At 50.8% G+C, this 21,124-nt stretch overlaps 1 protein-coding gene across 1 annotated transcript; it reads right to left on the reverse strand.

Annotated features, from left to right (window-relative positions):
* Nucleotides 1–11,508: 11,508 nt before the first annotated feature.
* On the reverse strand, nucleotides 11,509–17,839 carry Znf853 (zinc finger protein 853). The gene is given in 4 exon segments (XM_041677983.1): nucleotides 11,509–14,360; nucleotides 15,745–15,862; nucleotides 16,660–16,777; nucleotides 17,278–17,839. Coding segments are annotated over 2 exon segments (2,112 nt in total). The 5' UTR covers nucleotides 15,795–15,862; nucleotides 16,660–16,777; nucleotides 17,278–17,839; the 3' UTR covers nucleotides 11,509–12,298.
* Between the last annotated feature and the right edge of the window lie 3,285 nt (nucleotides 17,840–21,124).

A 21,124-nucleotide genomic window follows, 5' to 3' on the forward strand; every position in this document is an offset into this window, starting at 1 on the left:
TGTCCCCTGGTCATAGGTCTCTTCGTGGAGCTCACGGTGTGGAGAAGGGTGGTGACCCCTTGAGGATATCCAGGCAGCTGCGCGTGTCTGACCCTGACATGGGAAGGATGTGACCAGGAGATTGATCCCTCTTTGATGACCCACAGCTCCCCCACACTGCCTCTGGCATCGCTTGTGTGTGCAGGGTGCTGACAAAGGTGTGGCAAACAGGGGTTCAGCCTGTTCGAGCCATGAGGGGTTCCTGTGGGCTATAGCAGTCAAATGAACAAAAGGTTGTAGTTTGAGGTCAGAACATCACTGTTCTGACCCGTCCTCCCCAGGCCTGGCATGAATAATGGGTAGTGGACTTGCAATGGCCTTAGACAAGTGGAGCCTTGACAGTTCCATGCTATATCCATGGCTATTTTGGGCAGTGCTCTGCTGCCCCACACAGGGCACCTATGTTCTGAAGTCCCTGGACCCTGAGCCTGATGGCCACCTAAGTCTGGAGCTGAGTGTCCCAGGTACCAGGTCTAGCCTCTGCCCCCTCCCTCGTCTTCAGCCTCCTGTCACTTACATTGAGAAGACCCTGTGAAATGTTTGTGGTTTTCTTAATAGACCATGTAGCCCGGATGCTACAGAGTAAGGGCCCAGCTGGCTCTCTGGCTGGCTCTCCCCCGTTTGCCTATACACATGCAGGCACAGAAAGAAGGAAGGTCCTTGTCTCTCGCTTCCCTGGGATGTGTGTCCCCATGTGTGCACGTGAGCTATCTCCATGATGACACTCTTACACGCCCTGGTTTCTTACACAGACCGATTACCTAGCAAATCGCCTTCCTCCTTGCAGGTGATGGGTGTGTATACCCCCGCCATGTGCCATGTGCCTCAATCTCCATGTTCTCAAACCCTATTGTCAAGTGGGCAGGGCACAAAGGGGAAACAGATCTTAAAATGGGGGCCATGATTATAAAAATCATGTAGTCCAACATGGCAGTGCAAGCCTGAAGCCCCAGCTACTCTGGAGGATCATGAGTTCAAAGCTACAGAGGGAGGTCAAGGCCAGCCTGAGTGACTAGGAAGACCTAGCTCCAAACATATTAAAAGCTGGGAAGTAGGTTACCAGTACTGAACCTGCCTAGAGTCCCCCAGTGAGGGCCTGGAGTTGTGGCTCAGTGGCAGGCAGATTGCCTAGAATCCCCCAGTGAGGAGCTGGGGTGTGGCTCAGTGGGAGAGCCCCTGCCTAGAATCCTCCAGTGAGGGGCTGGGGTGTGGCTCAGTGGGAGAGCCCCTGCCTAGAATCCCCCAGTGAGGGGCTGGGGTGTGGCTCAGTGGTAGAGCACCAGCCTAGAATCCCCCAGTGAGGGGCTGGGGTATGGCTCAGTGGTAGAGCACCAGCCTAGAATCCCCCAGTGAGGGGCTGGGATGTAGTTCAGTGGTAGAGCCCCTGCCTAGCAACTACTAATGTGAACCAGTGATAAAGTGCTTACCCAGCTTGCCCAAAGCCTCAGATTCTATCCCTAGCTCCTTCAAAATCAAAACAAAATAGATAAGACATCAGTATTCCCTATAATGGATGGTTGGAATTAGAGTGAAACTTGAGGTCACTATTTTGGAGAAGGGAATAAAGAAAACAGGTGTATTTAGCTCCCAGTTTGGAGACTGGAAGTTCGAACAGCCTGGCACAGACTCTGGTGAAGGATCCTTGCTACCTCAGACTGTCAGGGGAGTGTGTGGGCACACGCTGATACCACTTTGTTTGTTTTGTTTATTTGAATGACTCTTGATGTGGCATGACGGCTAGTTATGGTGTTCGTCAAGTTGAGGTACTTGGAAGAAGAGCTCTCAGTTGAGGGATTGCCTCCATCGGCTTCGCCTGTGGGCATGTCTCTGCATTTTCTTGATTGCCAGTTGGTGTGGGAAGGCTCAGCCCACCATGGGTGGTGCCACCCCTAGGCAGATGGGCCTGAACTGTGTAGGAAAGGTAGCTGAGCAAGCCAGTAAGCAGTATCCCTCTGCGGTTCCTACTTCGGTTCCTGCCTTGAGCTTCTTCCCTTGGTGATGGACGGTAACCTGTCAACCAGAATAAACCCTCCCCTTCTAAGATGCATTGGTGAGAGTGACTTACCACAGCATCAGGAAAAGTAGTCCAGGCTAGCCTCGACCTTGAGATCCTCCTGCCAGAGCAGATAGTCTCACTATGTAGCCCAGGCTAACCTTGACCTCAAGAGCCCCCTGCCAAGGCAAATAATCTCACTACAGTAGCCCAGGCTAGCCTTGACCTCGAGAGCCTCCTGCCAGAACAGATAATCTAACTTTGTAGCCCAGGCTAGCCTCGACCTTGAGATCTTCCTGCCAGAGCAGATAGTCTCACTACGTAGCCTAGGCTAGCCTTAATTTTGAGAGCCTCCTGCTCCCACTGCTGAAATTCCGGGTATGCTTCCACCTACTTGTCCACTGTCACTTTTGGCATGAGATGAATGTAGATATGCCCAAGGTTTGCCTATCACCTGCCAGACTAGAACCCAAGGAAGGGGACAGGAGCATGTCTCACTCTATGGGAGACAAAAGTCAGTGATGGGTTTCTGAGGAAGAGGAAAGACGGTTGAGCCCGCCCATATCATGGACTGGTCCAGCTGCCACCAGATGCATATGAGCTAGCAGAGAGAGGGAATTGGCAGCCTGCCTGTGGACTAGACTTGCCCAGGCCTGTGCACCCCAAGAGAACAGAAGCAAGAGAAACAGATATGGGGCTGGGGAGATGGCTCCCTGGTAAGGGTTTGCCACGCAAGCATAGAGGCCTGGGTCTCATTCTGAACACCCACATAGAAGCCGGGCCTGGTGATGCATGCTTGTACTCCTCGTGCTGGATAAGCAGGGATAGGAGGATCCCTGGGGCTTGCTGGGTGATACCCAGGCCCCAGTAAGAGACTCTGACTCAAAAAATAAAGTGGGGACTGGAGAGATGGGTCAGGGATTAAGGACTGTACTGTCCTTCCAGAAGACACGAGTTCATTCCCAGCACCCATATCAAGTGGCTCACAACCACCTATAACTCCAGCCCCAGGGGAACGCACACTGCTGACCTCTGTGGGCACTGCGCTCACACGCACGCACACAGGCACACACAGGCGCGCGCGCACACACACACACACACACACAATTAAAGATATTAAAATCTTTTAAATTTTTAAAATTAAATAAAGTGATGGCTCCTGAGGAAAAACACCCAAGGTTTCCCTCTGACCTCCACAGGAACATGAGGAACATGCAAACACATGAACACGTATGCACACACTCACAATAAACTCTAGGGCTTGGGGATTTCACTCAGTGGTAGAGCGCTTGCCTAGCAAGCACAAGGCCCCGCGATCTGTCTTCAGCTCTGAAAAAAAACAAAAAAGACCCCAAAACAACCAAAATAAGGTAAATAAACTCTATAATGGGGGTTAAAGATACCTCCACTGGAGAGCAGCTGTCCCTCATCCTGGGCTCAGACTGCTGCACAGTGTCACCAGCAGACATAAAGTGTTGGGGGGGGGGTGCGTGTCACAAAGCAGTGAAAGGCACACAGCCCAACCCCTCAGCGAATCATATGAACCCAAAAGCTGTGACTGACCACACACACACACACACACACACACACACACACGCACGCACACATGCAGTCCCATGCAAAGGGCTGAGATAGCAGAGTCAGGTGGGTCCCTGTGTCTCTCTGACACAGGTAGTGCTCCCCCCAGTCTGGTGGACCAGAGAACGGGACACAGTAGGCCCTGGGTGAGAGCCTCAGTGGGAGCTCAGGGTGATTCAGCAGGATGGACAGCAGAAAGGTTATGGGGGTGTGATGTGTCACTCCTGGGGAGCAGCAAGAAGGCATCTAAAAACCGTTGAGGTGGTGCAGGGGCCAAGTGGGCAAACCCTGCCATGCAAGTCTGCAGCCCTGAATTCAGCTCCTCAGCACCCACAGACAGTCAGGCACGGTGGCACATGCATGGAATTCCAGCACAGGAAAGTGAAGATGAAAGTCTCCCTGGGGCTTGCTGGCAGCCAGTCCAGACAAACCAGCAAACTCCACGTTGTCTTAAATAAGCAGAGAAGAGGAAGAGGGGGGAAGAATGATCAACCAGTCCAGCTGAGTAAGTGAGCTCCAAATTCAGTGAGAGATCCTCAAAAACTAAGGTGGAGGCTGAGCAAGGGAACCCAGCATCAGCCCCCGGTCTCCAAATGGGCGTAGGCACACACGCGCAAGTGCGCCTGTGAGAGCACAGATACACACAGAGATGACTTCGATGGGCTCAGTGCGCCTGTGAGAGCACAGATACACACAGAGATGACTTCGATGGGCTCAGTGCGCCTGTGAGAGCACAGATACACACAGAGATGACTTCGATGGGCTCAGTGACAGGCTGTGAGAGCACAGATACACACAGAGATGACTTCGATGGGCTCAGTGACAGCCTGTTAGGGCACAGATACACACAGAGATGACTTCGATGAGCTCAGTGCGCCTGTGAGAGCACAGATACACACAGAGATGACTTCGATGGACTCAGTGCGCCTGTGAGAGCACAGATACACACAGAGATGACTTCGATGGGCTCAGTGACAGGCTGTGAGAGCACAGATACACACAGAGATGACTTCGATGGGCTCAGTGACAGGCTGTGAGAGTACAGATACACACAGAGATGACTTCGATGGGCTCAGTGTGCCTGTGAGAGCACAGATACACACAGAGATGACTTCGATGGGCTCAGTGACAGGCTGTGAGAGCACAGATACACACAGAGATGACTTCGATGGGCTCAGTGACAGGCTGTGAGAGCACAGATACACACAGAGATGACTTCGATGGGCTCAGTGACAGGCTGTGAGAGCACAGATACACACAGAGATGACTTCGATGGGCTCAGTGCGCCTGTGAGAGTACAGATACACACAGAGATGACTTCGATGGGCTCAGTGACAGGCTGTGAAGATGAAACCTGCTCAACAAGAACCAGACCCCTCTTTAGGACTCTGAGTGACCCAGGTCTGCGATGTGGTCCTTTGACACCTGCATGAGAAACAGGCACTCGACCTTCCCTTCAGATCGTGCCCTGCTTCCTGCCCCAGTCCTCCTCAGCATGTCCATCTCTACCCTCCGCTGCTCTGCTCAGGCAATCAAATCCATTGTAACATCCCCACTGGGAGTGGCCAGTGGGGTGGAAAGGAGGGCCAACAGCCCTTGCTGGGTATGAAGAAGGTGTCTGAGAGCCCACCAGAGAGGATTGGACCAATTCCAGGCCTCCGCAAAGAAGCAGAAAGGAACAGGCCATGGTGGGGGATCTTGCCTGAAGACAGAAAAATGTCCAAGGGGTCTCTGTACCTCTGTGCCATCTTTATCCAGTTGTAGCAGAAATCTTGTCCAGTCAGTTTATCCAGAAGCTCCATCTTCAGTATCTGGTGAAACTCTCCCACCACCCCAAAGTGATTGCTAGCTTGTCACCCTGACCTGCCTCCACAAGTACTGTCGCCGGTCTGCTTAACCAGAATCCTCCATTCTGTCTCTTGACACCTGTCCCTCCCCCAGCTCCTTGACAGTATAGTCCATGTAGTGTTCCTAGTTAAGCTGGTTCTGTCCCCAGATCTCTGCTGCCTGAGTTAAATGTGAATTTCGCACTTTAACATTCTGTGTTTTGGGGGGGGGGGTGTTTGTGTGTGTGTTATGGACACACAGTGTGTACGCATGCTCAGAAGCCACAATAGGATGTTGTCTGTTCTACTTTAGCACTCTGGCTTAGTCCCTTGAGACAGGAGCTTTCCCTGAATCTGGAGCTAAGTTGGTAGCCATCAAGCCCCAGTAATCCTCCTGTCTCCACTCCTTATGGCTCTGGGGTTACAGGTACATGCACGGCCATACTCGGCTTTTTATGTGGGTTCCAGTGATTCACACTCAGATCCTAATGCTTGTGTAACAAATATTTTTACCCAATGAACCATTTCCCCAGCTCTAACGTGTGTGTGTGTGTGTGTGTGTGTGTGTGTGTGTGTGTGTGTGTGAAAGAGACAGAGACCCAGAGAGAGAAAATCCACTGTAGCTAGGATTGTCATAACTGCCCCCACTTCCTGAGTGCCGGAATCCCAAGCATGTGCCGCTGTACCCAGTTTATGAGGTGTTGGGGATCAAAGCCCAGGCTCCTTACATGTTAGATAAGTCCTCCGCCAACTGAGCTACATTCTCGCCACAAGCACTGTAATTCCTTTTTCCAATTGGCATTGCAGCGGCAGGAGAGATGGCTCAGTGGTTAAAAACATTTGCTGCATTTGCAGAGGAGTCGGATATGGTTCCCAGCACCCCTATGGCAGCTCAAACCATCCGGTTCCTGGTGATCCGATGCTCTCTTCTGACTTCCACAGGCACCACGCATACTCATGGTGGACAGACACACATGCAAACAACACACATACACAAAAACCAAATAGATCTAACAAACAGGTTAAACAAATGGGCAACAGTTGTCTGTCCATTCTGAGGACATGGGTCAGCACTCCCCTGTGCCAGGCTTCTTGCTTCCCTGTGCCAACCCTGGAATCTGAGCTGGTGTGGACATTTGTCACCGGATGCCTGGAAGATACGGGTTTAGACCAAGGGATTGGTTTTTTTTTTTTTTTTTGGTTTTTGGAGACAGGGTTTCTCTGTGGCCTTGGAGCCTATCCTGGAACTAGCTCTGTAGACCAGGCTGGTCTCGAACCACCTGCCTCTGCCTCCCGAGTGCTGGGATTAAAGGCGTGTGCCACCATTGCCCGACTAGACCAAGGGATTGGGAAAGGACACTCTCCAAACTGATAAGCAGCGTGCTCTCCTGCAGCTATCTGTGAGTCATTTCTACTCCTGTAAATAACCCCTCACCCATATGCCTGTAACTAGCTCCAATAAAACTCACAGGTTCCCCCAGTTGGACTTTGGTGGTGTCCATATCAGTCCGAGTAGACGTGTGTTGTGTCTCCCCAGGAAAGGTTTTGTTGCCCAACATAATTGGCGCCTGGATAGGGACTGCAGAAGATGACTTGGGTAGGAGTGCATGTGTGGTTCTGGCTACGGGTAGCAAGCCATGCAACTGAGACGGTTGCTAAGCAGCCTGAGGGGGCAGCATCTGCCGAGGAAATCCCACTAGAGTTGTCCTTTCCGGTCCGGTGTGTATTCGTGTACCTTTGTTCATGACAGGGGTTGCATGGTTCTTGCTATGGGAACTGAGACATGCAACTAAGGCTGAGCCATCAGGATGAGGAGTGTCCGTGGAAGAAACCCCAGCATGGCAGTCTTTGTGTGGTACGGGGTGGCATGCCCACTTGATGAGTGGGGTCCACCGTGTGAATATGGAGATTCCTTGACAAGAGTTACCAGTTTAGAGGAAAGTTTTCAGTCTTTGAGATTAGTGCACAGGAGTCGGGATTATGTGTAACAACGGCAGAGGGTGCCTGGCCACTGCTGTGCAGTTAGAAACACATCTGGAACAGCTGCCAAGCCGGAGCTTAGCTCTGTAAAGGAGTTAACTGCAGCGAGAGAGGGAAATGCGGCGGAATCCTTCATGTTAGCCTCTGATATGGTGGGTAGATTAGATAAAGGAGACAGGGACATGGAGGTGTTGACTTATCCCTTCTTAAGGCTGGGGGGCCAGAAGAAAAAGAGAATCAAGAACGTAGAATCCAGGGAAGATCCAGAGAGTGAGGAGGAGGAGAACATCACAAAAGAAACAGAAGATGCCTCTCAGGCCCAAGCTTTAATAGAAAACGGGGATCTATCACCCATCATGTGGATTGGGGCATTACCAATGTCCAGGGGTGGTAATCAGGGAATAATCAGCACTCTGAGCTGCTGGAACCGGGGAAGACTTTTGTTTTGTTTTGTTTGGTTTGGTTTGGTTTTTTTTTTTCGAGACAGGGTTTCTCTGTGGCTTTGGAGCCTGTCCTGGAACTAGCTCTTGTAGACCAGGCAGGTCTCGAACTCACAGAGATCCGCCTGCCTCTGCCTCCCGAGTGCTGGGAGTGCTGGGATTAAAGGCGTGCGCCACCATTGCCCGGCTCGGGGAAGACTTTTAAACAAGCAATGAAGGAGCCTGTCGCCACCTGGCTTCCGAAGCTGTGGGACAAGGGGGTGAACGGGATCAGTATGCCTGCTGCCGAGGCAGGAAAAGTGAACCCATCCCTCCATAAGGAAAGGCTGCATAACCTGAGACAGTACGAGGAAAGTCAGTCCCTCAGGGACATTAGGGACACTCAGTTATTTCCATCTGAGGTCCCCATAAATATCAGGGGTTGGAAGACCAGGAGGTGCAGATGCTATTGAGGGAACTGTGTTTGAACCCCAGAGGAGTTAAGGAAAAGGCTGACCCATCTGGTGCCTTGAGGCTGGTGTGGAGCTTTAGTGCCTTTGCTGAGTCTGCTGGTATGGACAAGATGTTTATTAAGTAGGAAAGGCTTTGGCAGACCTCAGTGACTCAGACCAGAAGAGAGTTTGTAAAGCGGGGAACAACCTACGGGACTTAGTAAAGTGGTAACGTGGAGGAAGATGTCTGTCTGGGCTACTTAAAGACAGATGTGGCAAGATTTGTGTCGACAGGCTAACAGATTGGATAAGAAAACAGAATCCATCCCTCTGCTGCATACAAGAAATACACCTCAACCTCAATGACAGACATCGCCTCAGAGTAAAGGGTTGGGAAAATTTTTTCAATCAAATGGACCTAAGAAACAAGCTAGCATAGCTATCCTAATATCTAATAAAATAGACTTCAAACTAAAATCAATCAAAAGAGACAAAGAAGGATATATCATATTAGTCACAGGAAAAGTTATCAAGAAGAAATCTCAATACTGAACATCTATGCCCCAAATACAAGGGCACCCTCATATGTAAAAGAAACACTACTAAAGCTTAAATCATACATCAAACCCCACACTAATAGTGGGAGACTTCAACACTCCACTCTCACCACTGGACAGGTCAGTCAGACAAAAAATTAACAGAAATAAGGGAACAAACAGATGTTATGACTCAAATGGACTTAATAGACACCTATAGAATATTCCAGTCAAACATAAAAATGACATCTTGAAATTTGCAGGCAAATGGATGGATCTAGAAAACATCATATTGAGTGAGGTAACCCAGACACAGAAAGACAATTATCATATGTACTCACTCATAAGTGGCTTTTAGACATAAAGCAAAGAAAACCCGCTTACAATTCACAATCCCAGAGAACCTAGACAACAATGAGGACCCTAAGAGAGACTTACACAGATCCAATCTACATGGGAAGTAGAAAAAGACAAGATCTCCTGAGTAAATTGGGAGCATGGGGGTCTATGGGAGAGGGTAGAAGGGAAGGGGAGAGGAAGAGAGGGGAGCAAAGAAAAATGTATAGCTCAATAAAATCAATTAAAAAAAAAGATTTGTGTCCATCTGGAGTTCCCAAGGAGAAAACTGATAGGAAGCCAGACTGTGTGCTGAGGAGCTTCCGGAAGGCTGTAGAGCCCGATATGCAGTTTCTAGAAGATATTGCTGACAGCGCAGCACACGCGAAGACGGTCAAGTCTGTGCTGGGAAATATGCCCCCCAGCAAAAGGTTATGGTAGGGGTGGAGCTGGTTTCCCAGTCAAGAAGTCCCCCAAGAGCCTGGCGGTGGTGGCGCACGCCTTTAATCCCAGGAGGCAGAGGCAGGCGGATCTCTGGGAGTTCGAGGCCAGCCTGGTCTACAAGAGCTAGTTCCAGGACAGGAACCAAAAGCTACGGAGAAACTCTGTCTCGAAAAATAAAAAAAAAAAGAAAGAAAGAAAGAAAAAAGAAAAAGAAGTCCCCCAAGAGCCAGAGCCAGGTATGGTGAATGGGAAGGGTACCGCTACAGTGGTAACCCAAGCTGACAGAGGGAGCCAATGAGTACAGCAGGGTACTCATTCCCCTTCGGCCACCCGGTGTAGGTCTGAGCAGATTAACTGAAGCCCACTGAGTTTATCAGGGATGGAGAAATGTGGGAAGGCCCCACGGAAGACCTTCAGGATATGGTAATGTGCAGGCTCAGAGAGACCCTCTAACGATCACAGGGAGCTAATTAGGTTAGCTATCATCCACACACTGTACCGACCTTGATCTGTGGAGGGAAATGATCCAAATGGATGGAATGGCCGTGCTGTGCCGTGCCGTGCCATGCCGCGCCTTATTAGACCTCGCGGATGTTTGACTCCAGTACTTCTTGGTTGTTAATCCCTAGGGTCACCTGTCACTTGCTGAGAACAGACGTCAGTAACTTCCGGAATGCCTCAACAAGGTTGTCTTTGTTATGGGACGGTGGTTCAGGATGCGACCTTGGCCTGCATCCAAGGAAAAAGGTTTGTTCTATGGATGACGGGATGCTAACCTCCGAGTGTTTCGCAGATCTGGCAACCAGGGGTGGGCTGCCTTCCTGTGGCCAGGGAAACCCCTGAGGTCCCTCAAGCCATAAAGGCTGTGGCGGCTGTTGTTGTTGACTGTTGTTGTTTGTATACTAAAACTAGACAGTAGAGCCTTTCGCTGAAGACACTGCATTGTGTGTGCTCTAACTGTAGGATGTGGAGAAATTAAAAGCTGGGACCAAACCGGAAACTCCCACCTTGCTGCGTCCACCACGTTTAGCAAGCCTAGGGATCTTGCTGTAATGGAACAGTACTTTAGAAACAGCATTGTATTTGTTTTTATGGCTGTCTTCCTCTAGCTACACTATTCTGATTGTCCTTTTCTTTTTAATATAAAGTGCCACTATGTAGCCCACGCTAGCCTCCAACTCTGGATCGATCCCCCTTCAGCTTCCCAAGTGCTGGAATTATAGGCGTGAACTACAAAGTCTCACTGGCTTCCTCCCTCCTTTTCTTTTATGAGACAAGAGCTTGCTATGTAGCCCAGGTTAGCCTTGAACTCACTGTCCTCCTGCATCTGCTTCCCAAATGCTGGGATTATAAGTGTATGCCATCCTCTGCTAATAGAGGGAATTGACTGAGACCAGCCTGAGCTACACAAGACTCTGTTTTAGACGAACAAGAAAAGTTACAGGCAAGATGTAGAATGCAAAGTTCAAATCACAAGCAGGACAGACGAGATTCTTCCCTTTATTTTCCATGTTCTGTTTCTTACTTGTCAACACAGGTATAAAATCTGCCTGGTTGTGTTAATAAAGGAGGAGCAGGGAGGGCAGAGAAATGGCAAGGATCGAGATGCCACAGTGGGCCAGCAGGTCAAGTGGGGTAGGAAGTCGCCTGGGGAGCCAGGGAGGGCCCCTCCACCTGGCACACCTCCCCAGACGGTCCCTGCCTTATACGATTTGGTAAACATGGTTTACAGCCTTTCTGACACCTCCAGTCCTTATCCCCAACATTCTTCTCACATATCAGCCAGGAGGTAAAGTCTCCTCTGACCACCCAGGGGAACAGTAAGGAGGTACAGATGACTTGGGAGCTTCTAATGCCCGTAGTCTGGGCTCCTGAGGAAGGAAGGTTTGACCTTCCACGCAGAGCAGAACTTCCTGACTTTTATTTGCACATTGCCCCCATGGCCACTGTGACCCTGTGTCTATGAACATATGAATTTGCACCAGAACTACGTTCACCCTTCGGCCTTTCATTCCAACAAGTATTTTCAAGGTTTGTGTAACTTACGACAATCTATTGCCTGGACCAAGTTCCTTGCATTGTGCAAGCCAGTTTCCTTTTCCCCCCTCTTTTTTTCTTTCTTTTTCTTTTTTTGAGGCAGAGTCTCAGGTAACCCAGGCTATCCAACTCACTATGTGGCTGAAGATTACCTTGAACATCTGATCCTCCGGCCTCTACCTCCCAAGTGCTGGTATTACATGTGCCAACACACATGTTTCTATGTTTCTGTGATGCTTAAGAGGAAACCCATCCTTGTGCTAGGCAAGCACTCTGCCGGCTGAGCTACACCATCTGCCCCCTTTTCAGTTCCTCCTTAAGTATGCAGAGTGATCCATTCGGTCCCCAGCTCCCACACACGCTGCGCATTTCACGCGAGTTCTCAGTCCAGTTTTCCAAGGAAGGCAGTGGGGGGAGCGGGGGGGGGGGGATCGGGTAGTAGCAGTCTTAGTAGTTTCTCTCACCCACATGGAGTTGTTCTCTTGTGCAGGTTTAGAGGGAAGGAAGACTGAATCAGTGGACTTGTGCATTGTGGGGGTAGGTCTGGGAAAAGATGGACGTCTTTCTTTCCTAAGGATAACTCAAGATACCCAGAAAGACCTCAAACTAGGGTTAAGATCATGACCTAGGGTCAAGGTGTGGTTGGCTCTCACACCACTCAGGGCTTCCCAGATGCAGAAGCCTTTTTGGCCCTTGTGGAGACTCTTGAGGGCGCTTGCCTGGAGGAGCGCTGCAGGCCCAGACCTCTGGGGCGGCCTAACCCGTGCTGCAGTCGCTCGTGCTTGCGGATCTGCACCTTGTGCTGGAAGCGCTCGCCGCAGTCCTCGCACGCGTGGAGCCGCTCACCCGAGTGGGTGCGGCGGTGGCGCAGCAGGTTGGAGGAGACGCTGAAGCACTTGCCGCAGTCGGCGCAGACGTAGGGCCGCTCGCCGGTATGGGTGCGCTGATGCTGCACAAGCGCCGAGCTCTCGCTGAAGCGCTTGGAGCAGTAGGTGCAGGCGTAAGGCTTCTCGCCGGTGTGGATGCGCTGGTGGATCACCAGGTTAGAGTGTTGCGAGAAGCCCTTGCCGCACTCGCTGCAGAGATGTGGCCTCTCCCCAGTGTGCGTGGCCTGGTGTCGCACCAAGTCCGTGCTGCGGCTGAAACCCTTGCCACACTCCCCGCAGATGGTAGGCCTGTCCCTGCCTCGCCGCTTCTTGCGCTGTTTTGTGGGCGTCCGAGCCTCACTCCCTGTGGGGCCCGCGATGGTCATCATAGTGGATGTGGCCACAGTGGGCAGTACCATGAGCTCTTGCAGCACCACATAGCCTGGAGGGGCCACCACGTAGGAGACTGGAGCTGATGCTATGCCACCTCCTGGAGTGGGAACCAGCTCCAGCTGCAGCTCCGGCTGCACAGAGGTCAGCTGCAGCTCCTGATGCTGGGCGCTCAGTTCCACCGGGGCTAGCTCCAAGTGTACCTCCTGTTGCTCCAGCTGCTGCAGCTGCTCCAGCTGCTGCTGTTGCTTCAGGTGCTGCTCCAGCAGATGCAGTTGCTCCTGCAGTTTTAGCTTCAGCTGTTGTTGTTCTTGCAGCCTCTCCAACTCCTGCCGCCGCTGCTCCAGCTCCTGCTCTGACCTTATGCCCAATGGCATAAGCTCCAGTTCCGCATCTTCTTCCTCCTCTGGCTCCAGTGGAGGAGGCTGCAGCTGCTGCTGTTGCAACAACGGTTGCTGCTGCAACTGTTCTTGCTGCAGCAATAGCTGGTGCTGTATCTGGACCTGCTGCTGCTGCAACAGTTGTTGCTGCAACTGTGCCTGCTGCTGCAGCAACAGCTGCTCTATATGTCCCTGTGGCTGCAGCAACAGTATCTGCTGCTGCAACTGCTGCGGTTGCAATTGTCCCTGCTGTTGCAACAGTTCCTGTTGTTGGAGCAGTAGCTGCTGCTGTAACTGCTCCTGTTGATGCTGCTGCAACAGCTGTTGTCCTTGTAATTGCTGTTGCAATGCTTGTTCTTGCAACTGCTGCAGCAGCAATTGTTCATGTTGTTGCAGTAGTTGCTGCTGTTGGAGAAGCTGCTGCTGTGACTGTCGTTGCTCTTGCATTGGCTGCTGTAAAGGCTGCTGCTGCAGCAAAGCCTGTTCTTCTACTTGCTGCTGCAATACCTGTTGCTGTTGCACATGCTGCTGCACAAGTTGTTCTTGTACTTGCTGCTGCTGCAGCCGTTCTTGCTGCTGTAGTAACAGCTGTTGCTTTTGGCCTTGGGGCTTCATAATCATCCACTGCTGCTGCTGCTGCAACAGCTGTTGCTCTTGTTGCTCCTGTCCAAGTCCTGAATGCTGCGCCAGCTGCAGTTGTGGTTTTGGTTCCTGATGCTGCTCGGACTGGAGGTTTTCCTGTAGCTTTTGCTGCAACTGAGACAGCTACTGCTGCCCATCCTGCTGCTGCAGCAATTCTGGTTAAGGTCCTAACATTTGAGCAGCAAGAGGCTGCTGCTCTTGTAACTGCTTGTGCTGCAGCTGTTGTTCCAGCTCTTGCTGCTGCTCTAACTGCTGCAGATGCAAGTCCTGTTGTCCCAGCTGCACCGCCCCAATGCTGTTACTGGCCCCTACTGGGGCTTTGAGTGCTGGTGGCTGTGGGCTGCTGCTCATCTCCTGAGCCTCTTCCTCCTCCTGGCTCTCACTCCCACTACTGCCATCTGTAGTGGAAATGGCAGGAAGCCAGGATCGGTGGACAGCTAACCTGGACCACAAACCCCCAAAAGAATGTATTCAGGATCCACTAAGGGGCTCTTAGCAGGGACCCAAAAATGAGGGATTGAGTGGCAATGATGATAGGACAGAGATTTCCAGAGTTTCATGGGTCACCTCATTCAGACTCCCTCTGAGCCTCCCTCATGCAAGCCTCATGCATTGATACCAACAGAGCTTTGGGCTCCTGGCACCATTCCCAAATAGGTCTCTAGTGCTGACTTCCTTCCTAAGCAGGAGAAACCAGATTTTGCAGTGGTGATTTCTGACTCCATTTATGGTCACACTTTATTCATTCATTTGTTCGTTCATTCATTCATTTGTTATTTTGTTTTTTTGAGACAGGGTTTCTTTGTGTAGCCTTGGCTGTCCTGGAACTAGCTCTGTAGACCAGGCTGGCCTTGAACTCAAAGATCTGCCTGCCTTTGCCTCCTAAGTGCTGGGATTAAAGGCGTGTGCCACCATGGTCCAGTGATGGTCACACTTTAAATAAGTGAAATTTGCCTTGTCTATGAATAGTGAGCATTTCTGTAAAGATACAGCAAGCCATTTCTAGAAAGCGCAGAAGGAATTCTGGGGTCAGGTAGGGAGTTCGTGGTTCAGAATCGGACTGAAAAACCAGGCACAGCAGCCCACTTGTAACTCCAGCCTCAGAGGGTGGAGAGAGGGGATCCCTGGAGGAAGCTGGCTGGCATGAGTAGCCGTATGGGCAAGTTTTGGGTCTGATGGAGAGACCCTGCCCATTGACTAAGGTGAAAGAACGATCAAGGATGATTCATGACATCAATCTGGGGCCTCCAGATGTGCACATATCAACCACACACATGAGTTCCCAAACACATATATGCATACATACACACCACATACACACATACCAAAAAATTGTGTAGTAATTATCTTTTAGGGAAAAAATTCTTTCCAACCATTTTTGTTGATCTTTTTTTAAAAAACCTGTGTCTTGTGTGTATGTGCATGTATGTTCATGTTTGTGCTTATGGGAACATATGTGCCACAACACACCAGTGGAGGTCACAGAACAACTTTGGGTGTTGGACCTCACCCTCCACTTTGAGGCAGGGTCTCTCGTCTGCCATCGCACAGGCCAGCCAGGCTAACTGGGCCTGGAGACTCCAAGGGATTCTCCTGCCTCCGCCTCCCATTTTACCATAGGAATGCTGGGGTTGCAGAATGCTTGTTTCTAGGGATTTGAACTCTAATCCTGAAGCTTTTCCCGCTCTTTTTCCTCCCCAGTACCTTGGGTGTATGTTTCAGACAGACTTCTACAGAACAGCTGGGATGTTAGGTGGTGGATGAAGACGGCCATGGGAACCTGTCACCACAGTGAGTTCAACTCCATCTGCAGGGACAGACCTCACCTCTGGGTGAATCTCCACAGGGCTAGCTTGGTCACGTGGTCCCTTTGCATTCCTGGGCAGCAGTTTCCACAGAAGCATTTTATTGGCCATGTAGTTAGATGTCACTTGAAGTGTATGCCTGCTGGAGTTAAATTCACAATCGGAAAGAGTCTTTGTTCAATTAATATATTCCCATTTTATCATTTTATTCTCCCAAATTTCCTGACAGTCTCTCTTGTTCATTCTCTCCACCCCGTTTCTGTCTCTCCACAATAGTGTCTCATTGTATAGTCCTTGTCTGGAACTCATTGCACAGCCCAGGCTGTCAAACTGTGACCCTCTTGCCTGAGCCCCCCAGGTTCTGGGATTCCAGTTATATGTCACCATCATCAAACCCTCCCTGGTTCTTTCTTAACGCCCTTAAAGCTGCCCCCCCCCTCACTGTCACTCACCACAGAACGTGAACACTAACTCTCATCCACCCTTGAAGGCTCCCCCTGCGTGGGGCTCAGGGACAACCCTGGAAAGTCCCACAACACCAGGGGTACCTGTGTGGCTCGGGGAAGGAAAGGGATGGGACAGATGTTGAGGAAATGGGACCCAGGGTCGAGGTCACTACAGACAAGGAGCCATGCACCCAACGTCTGAAACATCAGAGATGGAAAATCCCTCCAGCTCCATGGGAGACAGTGGAGGCCATCTGGGAAAAGCAGGTTAAAGCCAGCCCAGGTGTGGGGGTCAGGACTGAGGTTACCGAATCTGTCTCCTGCAAGACTTTGGCCTCAACAGTTCCAGGGTAGTGAGGTTAGCAGGTATGAGTGAGTGCACTGTTGGCAACACAGGGCTCCCTCTGCTGTGGCCTGGGCTGTACCAGCTTGCAACTCAACTACAGAATCCTTGCTGGGGTCCCCATTGTCTCCACCCCTCAACCCTCACCTGAGAGGGTGTCAGGCCCTGGACCCCCATCCTCAAGACATCGCAGCTCCAACACAAAGGTCTCTGTTGTGGGGCCCAGTTCCATCCTGGCGGTCTCACCAGCGTCCTTGGGAACAGGCTGTGCTGAGAGCAAGAAAGGAAGCTGTTCAGGAGGGAGATGGTGATGGCCGAGGCCCATTCCTACACAGAAGAGCCAGAGCTGTTATTTGCTGGATATACCCAGTGATCCACCTCAGCTGACCAGCAACCTTCCTGCCTCCCTGGGAAATGTAACTGTGGGAAACAGCCTCTCCCAAGGCTGGGACGCTTGAGGCACGCCTGAGGGGACCCATGGCACGGTCCCTTGGCCCCTTCCAAAATATGACCATCCCCCAGGCTTCAAAGGCCACATAATATCAGGTGTCATCCCAGGTCCCTGGGAAGGTAGGAGTCCAGAGCACTGTCATCACGGCTGGGGCCTTCTGCAGGCCTGTGCTCCTGTCCTGAGTCCACTCTGAAGAAGTGGTCTCCACATTCAGGCGTCCCCACCCCCCCATGCCAGCAGACTCCATCTCCCTCTGGTTTAGAAGCCCTGGGTAGAGAAACGCCCCTGTGCCCAGCAAGGTTGCCAGGCCTCACCTGGAAGAGCATTTCCCGCCTGCTGCAGTCTCTGCGCAAGGGGAGGTGTGGTCACCAGTGGCTATAAGGTGAAGGCCACGGCTCTTCAGCCAGCTCCTTCCGGAGGTGCCTCCATCTAGAATGAGTCAAGGAGGTTCTGACCGCCCACCGGGGAATCCTTGGCAGGCACTCCGCGGGGTCTTCGCTGTCAGAGCTGCTGAGGTCCCCCTGGGCCAAGACAAGGTGCAGAATGGAGTTGCCAGGCAGAAGTTGGTGGAGACTCTCACGTAGGAACGGGGAAGGAAGGCAGGGCTCCAAATCCCGAACAGGGATCAGGGTTGGTCCGGGTGACCATGGCGTGCAGCAGGGCCCAAGCTGGAGCCCTAGGTTGCCTCAGTGGGAACCGGGTGACAAGGGTCCTGGGCAATCACGGGCCACAGGTGCCCAGGGGCGGGGGGGCGGGGGGCGGGCGCCTCGGACCAGCCAGGTCCCGGGTCGCTCGCCCGCCCTCCGGTGATGTGCGTCCGTGCGGGAAACGGCCGGGTTGGGGCGGGGGCGCTGGGGGGCCGACACAGGAAGTCCCCCCGGCATCCGCATCCTGTCCCCCGCCCCTGCTGCCTGCCGCGCCCCCTCGCCCCGGTCCCCGCCACTACCACCGTGGCCGCTGCCTTCGCCTTCGCCACGGTCGCCGCCGCTCTAGCCCGCGCCGCCAGCTCTGTGAGCTTAACCCTTGCCGGCCTGGTCACTCACCAGGGCCCCCCGGGTAGGTGTGGGTGGGTGGGGATGGGGACAGGATGCTTGGCCCTGCTTGCTTCCCGGAGCTCGCCGGTGCTGGGCGCGTAGCGCACGCTGCTGCAACGCATCGCCTAGTGCGGTGCGCGTGTCCGTGCGCCACGGTTGGTGACTGTCACTGAGGCTGCATGAATGGAAGAGGAAAGGGGTTCCTAGCCGACACCACCAATGTCCTCTGAAGCGTTGGCGTGGCTTCAGGGCACCCCTCCCCGGACAGGGGTACAAATTTGGTCTAATTAGCACTTAATTAACCAGTTAGTGGGGAAGACCCCTCCTGATTCCAGCAGGTCCAGAACTGCCAACCCGGCCCACACCTGGAACCTTGAGTTGGTTAGGATAGACAGGTGGCAACTGTGCCAGTTCCAGAAGGGCCATCTTCGGGAGCTGGGGAACCGAGCCTTGTCTCTTTGGGTTCTTCTCCCTCCAGTAACCCCAGGCCCTCCCTCCTCCAGCTTCCGTCCTTCTCCAGGCTCTTCGTCCATCGTTCTGAGCCATGGCTTCCCCAGGGGCTTCTCCCTGTTTGCTAGTTACCTTAACTAGTTGTTTCCTGGGGGCGGGAATGGGGTGGGGTTGGGAGTATTTCCTCCCCCAGGAGGTTTGAGCTAACCATCTGCATATCCCCTCCCCCAGTTTTTTAATAAATTTTTATTGATATTTATTGAGCTCTACATTTTTCTCTGCTCCCCCCCTTCAACCCTCCCCCAAGGTCCCCATGCTCCCAATTTACTCAGGAGATCTTGTCTTTTTCTACTTTCTACTTCCCATGTAGATTAGATCTGTGTAAGTCTCTCTTAGTGTCTTCATTGTTGTCTAAGTTCTCTGGGATTGTGATTTGTAGGCTGGTTTTCTTTATGTTTAAAAACCACCTATGAATGAGTACATGTGATAATTGTCTTTCTGTGTCTGGGTTACCTCACTCAAAATAATATTTTCTAGCTCCATCCATTTTCCTGCAAAATTCAAGCTGTCATTTTTTTCTGCTGTGTAGTACTCCATTGTGTAAATGTACCACATTTTCCTTATCCATTCTTTTGTCGAGGGGCATTTAGGTTGTTTCCAGGTTCTGGCTATGACAAACAAAGCTGTTATGAAATAGTTGAGCACATGTCCTTATGGCACAATTGAGCATCCTTTGGATATATACCCAAAAGTGGTATTATTGGGTCTTGAGGAAGGTTGTTTCCTAATTTTCTGAGAAATCACCACACTGACATCCAAAAGGGTTATACCAGCTTGCATTCCCACCAGCAATGCAGAAGTGTTCCCTTTTCCCCACAACCTCTCCAGCATAAGTTGTCACCAGTGTTTTTGATCTTGGCCATTCTTACAGGAATCTCAGAGTTGTTTTGATTTGCATTTCTCTGATGACTAAGGATGTTGAGCATTTCCTTAAGTGTCTTTCAGCCATTTTAGATTCCTCTGTTGAGAGTTCTCTGTTTAGGTCTGTACTCCATTTTTTTTATTGGATTATGTGATCTTTTGGTGTCCAATTTCTTGAGTTCTTTGTATATTTTGGAGATCAGGCCTCTGTCTGGTGTGGAGTCAGTGAAGATCTTTTTCCATTCTGTGGGCTGTCGTTTTGTCTTGTTGACCATGTCCTTTGCTCTACAGAAGCTTTTCAGTTTCAAGAGGTCCCGTTTATTAATTGTTTCTCTCAGTGTCTGTGCTGCTGGGGTTATATTTAGGAAGTGGTTCCCTGTGCCAATGCGTTCAAGTGTACTTCTCATTTTCTCTTCTATAAGGTTCAGTGTGGCTGGCTTTATGCCTTCGATCCATTTGAACTTGAGTTTTGTGCATGGTGATAGATATGGGTCTATTTTCATTCTTCTACATGTTGATATCCAGTTATGCCAGCTCCACTTGTTAAATATGCTTTCTTTTTTTCCATTTGATATTTTTTGCTTCTTTATCAAAGATCAGGTGTTTGAAGATGTATGGATTGATATCAAGGTCTTCTATTCGGTTCCATTGGTCCTCCTGTCTGTTCTTATGCCAATACCAGGTTGTTTTCAGTACCGTAGCTCTGTAGTAGAGTTTGAAGTCAGGGATTGTGATGCCTCCAGTTCTTTTATTGTACAGGATTGTTTTGGCTATCCTGGGTTTTTTGCTTTTCCAAATGAAGTTGAGTGCCGTTCTTTTGAGGTCTTTGAAGAATTTTGCTGGGATTTTGATGGGCATTGCGTTGAATCTGTAGATTGTTTTGAGTAAGACTGCCATTTTTACTATGTTAATTCTGCCTACCCAAGAGCATGGGAGATCTACTTTCTGGTGTCTTCTTCAATTTCTTTCTTCAAAGATTTAAAGTTCTTGTCATACAAGTATTCCACTTGTTTGGTTAGAGTTACTCTGAGATAATTTATGCTATTTGTGGCTATTGTGAAGGGTTTTGATTCTCTGATTTTTTTCCCCAACCCTTTTATCATCTTTGTACAGGAGGGCTACTGATTTTTTTGAGTTAATCTTGGATCCTGCTACATTGCTGAAAGTGTTTGAGTTGTAGAAGTTCCTTGGTAGAATTTTTGGGATCACTTACGTAAACTATCATATTATCAGCAAACAGTGAGAGTTTGACTTCTTTTCCAATTTGTATCCCCTTGATGTCCCTTTGGTGTCTTATTGCTCTAGCTAGGACCTCAAGAATTATATTGAATAGATATGGAGAGAGTGGACAACCTTGTCTTGTTCCTGATTTCAGTGGAACTGCTGCCCTCTCCCAGTTTTAATGCAGGCCACAGGCTTCTTCCATCTGGAAAATTCACATAAGAAGCATTGCCCAAGTTCTCTTGAGAAGAGGCTGGGGATGTGGCTCAGTTAGCAGAGTGCTCGCCCTGGTGCTCACAAAGCCCTGGGTTTCACCTCCAGTAGTGCCTAAAACCCACATGGTGGTACATGCCTGTCATTCCAGAACTCAGTAGGAAGATCAGGAGTCCTAGGTTATCCTTGGCTACTGGGCACATCTGAGGCCAGCCTGGACTACATGCGACACAGTATAGAAGAAGGAGAAGGAAAAAAACAAAAAACAAAACCACCAACGGCTGAAAAACTCAAAGGTCTGGCAAACCAGAGCTGCCAATGA

The sequence above is a fragment of the Microtus oregoni genome, unplaced genomic scaffold (assembly GCF_018167655.1).
Source record: "Microtus oregoni isolate MIOR12 unplaced genomic scaffold, Mior012 000029F_ref0000214, whole genome shotgun sequence".
Taxonomy (NCBI): Eukaryota; Metazoa; Chordata; class Mammalia; order Rodentia; family Cricetidae; genus Microtus; species Microtus oregoni.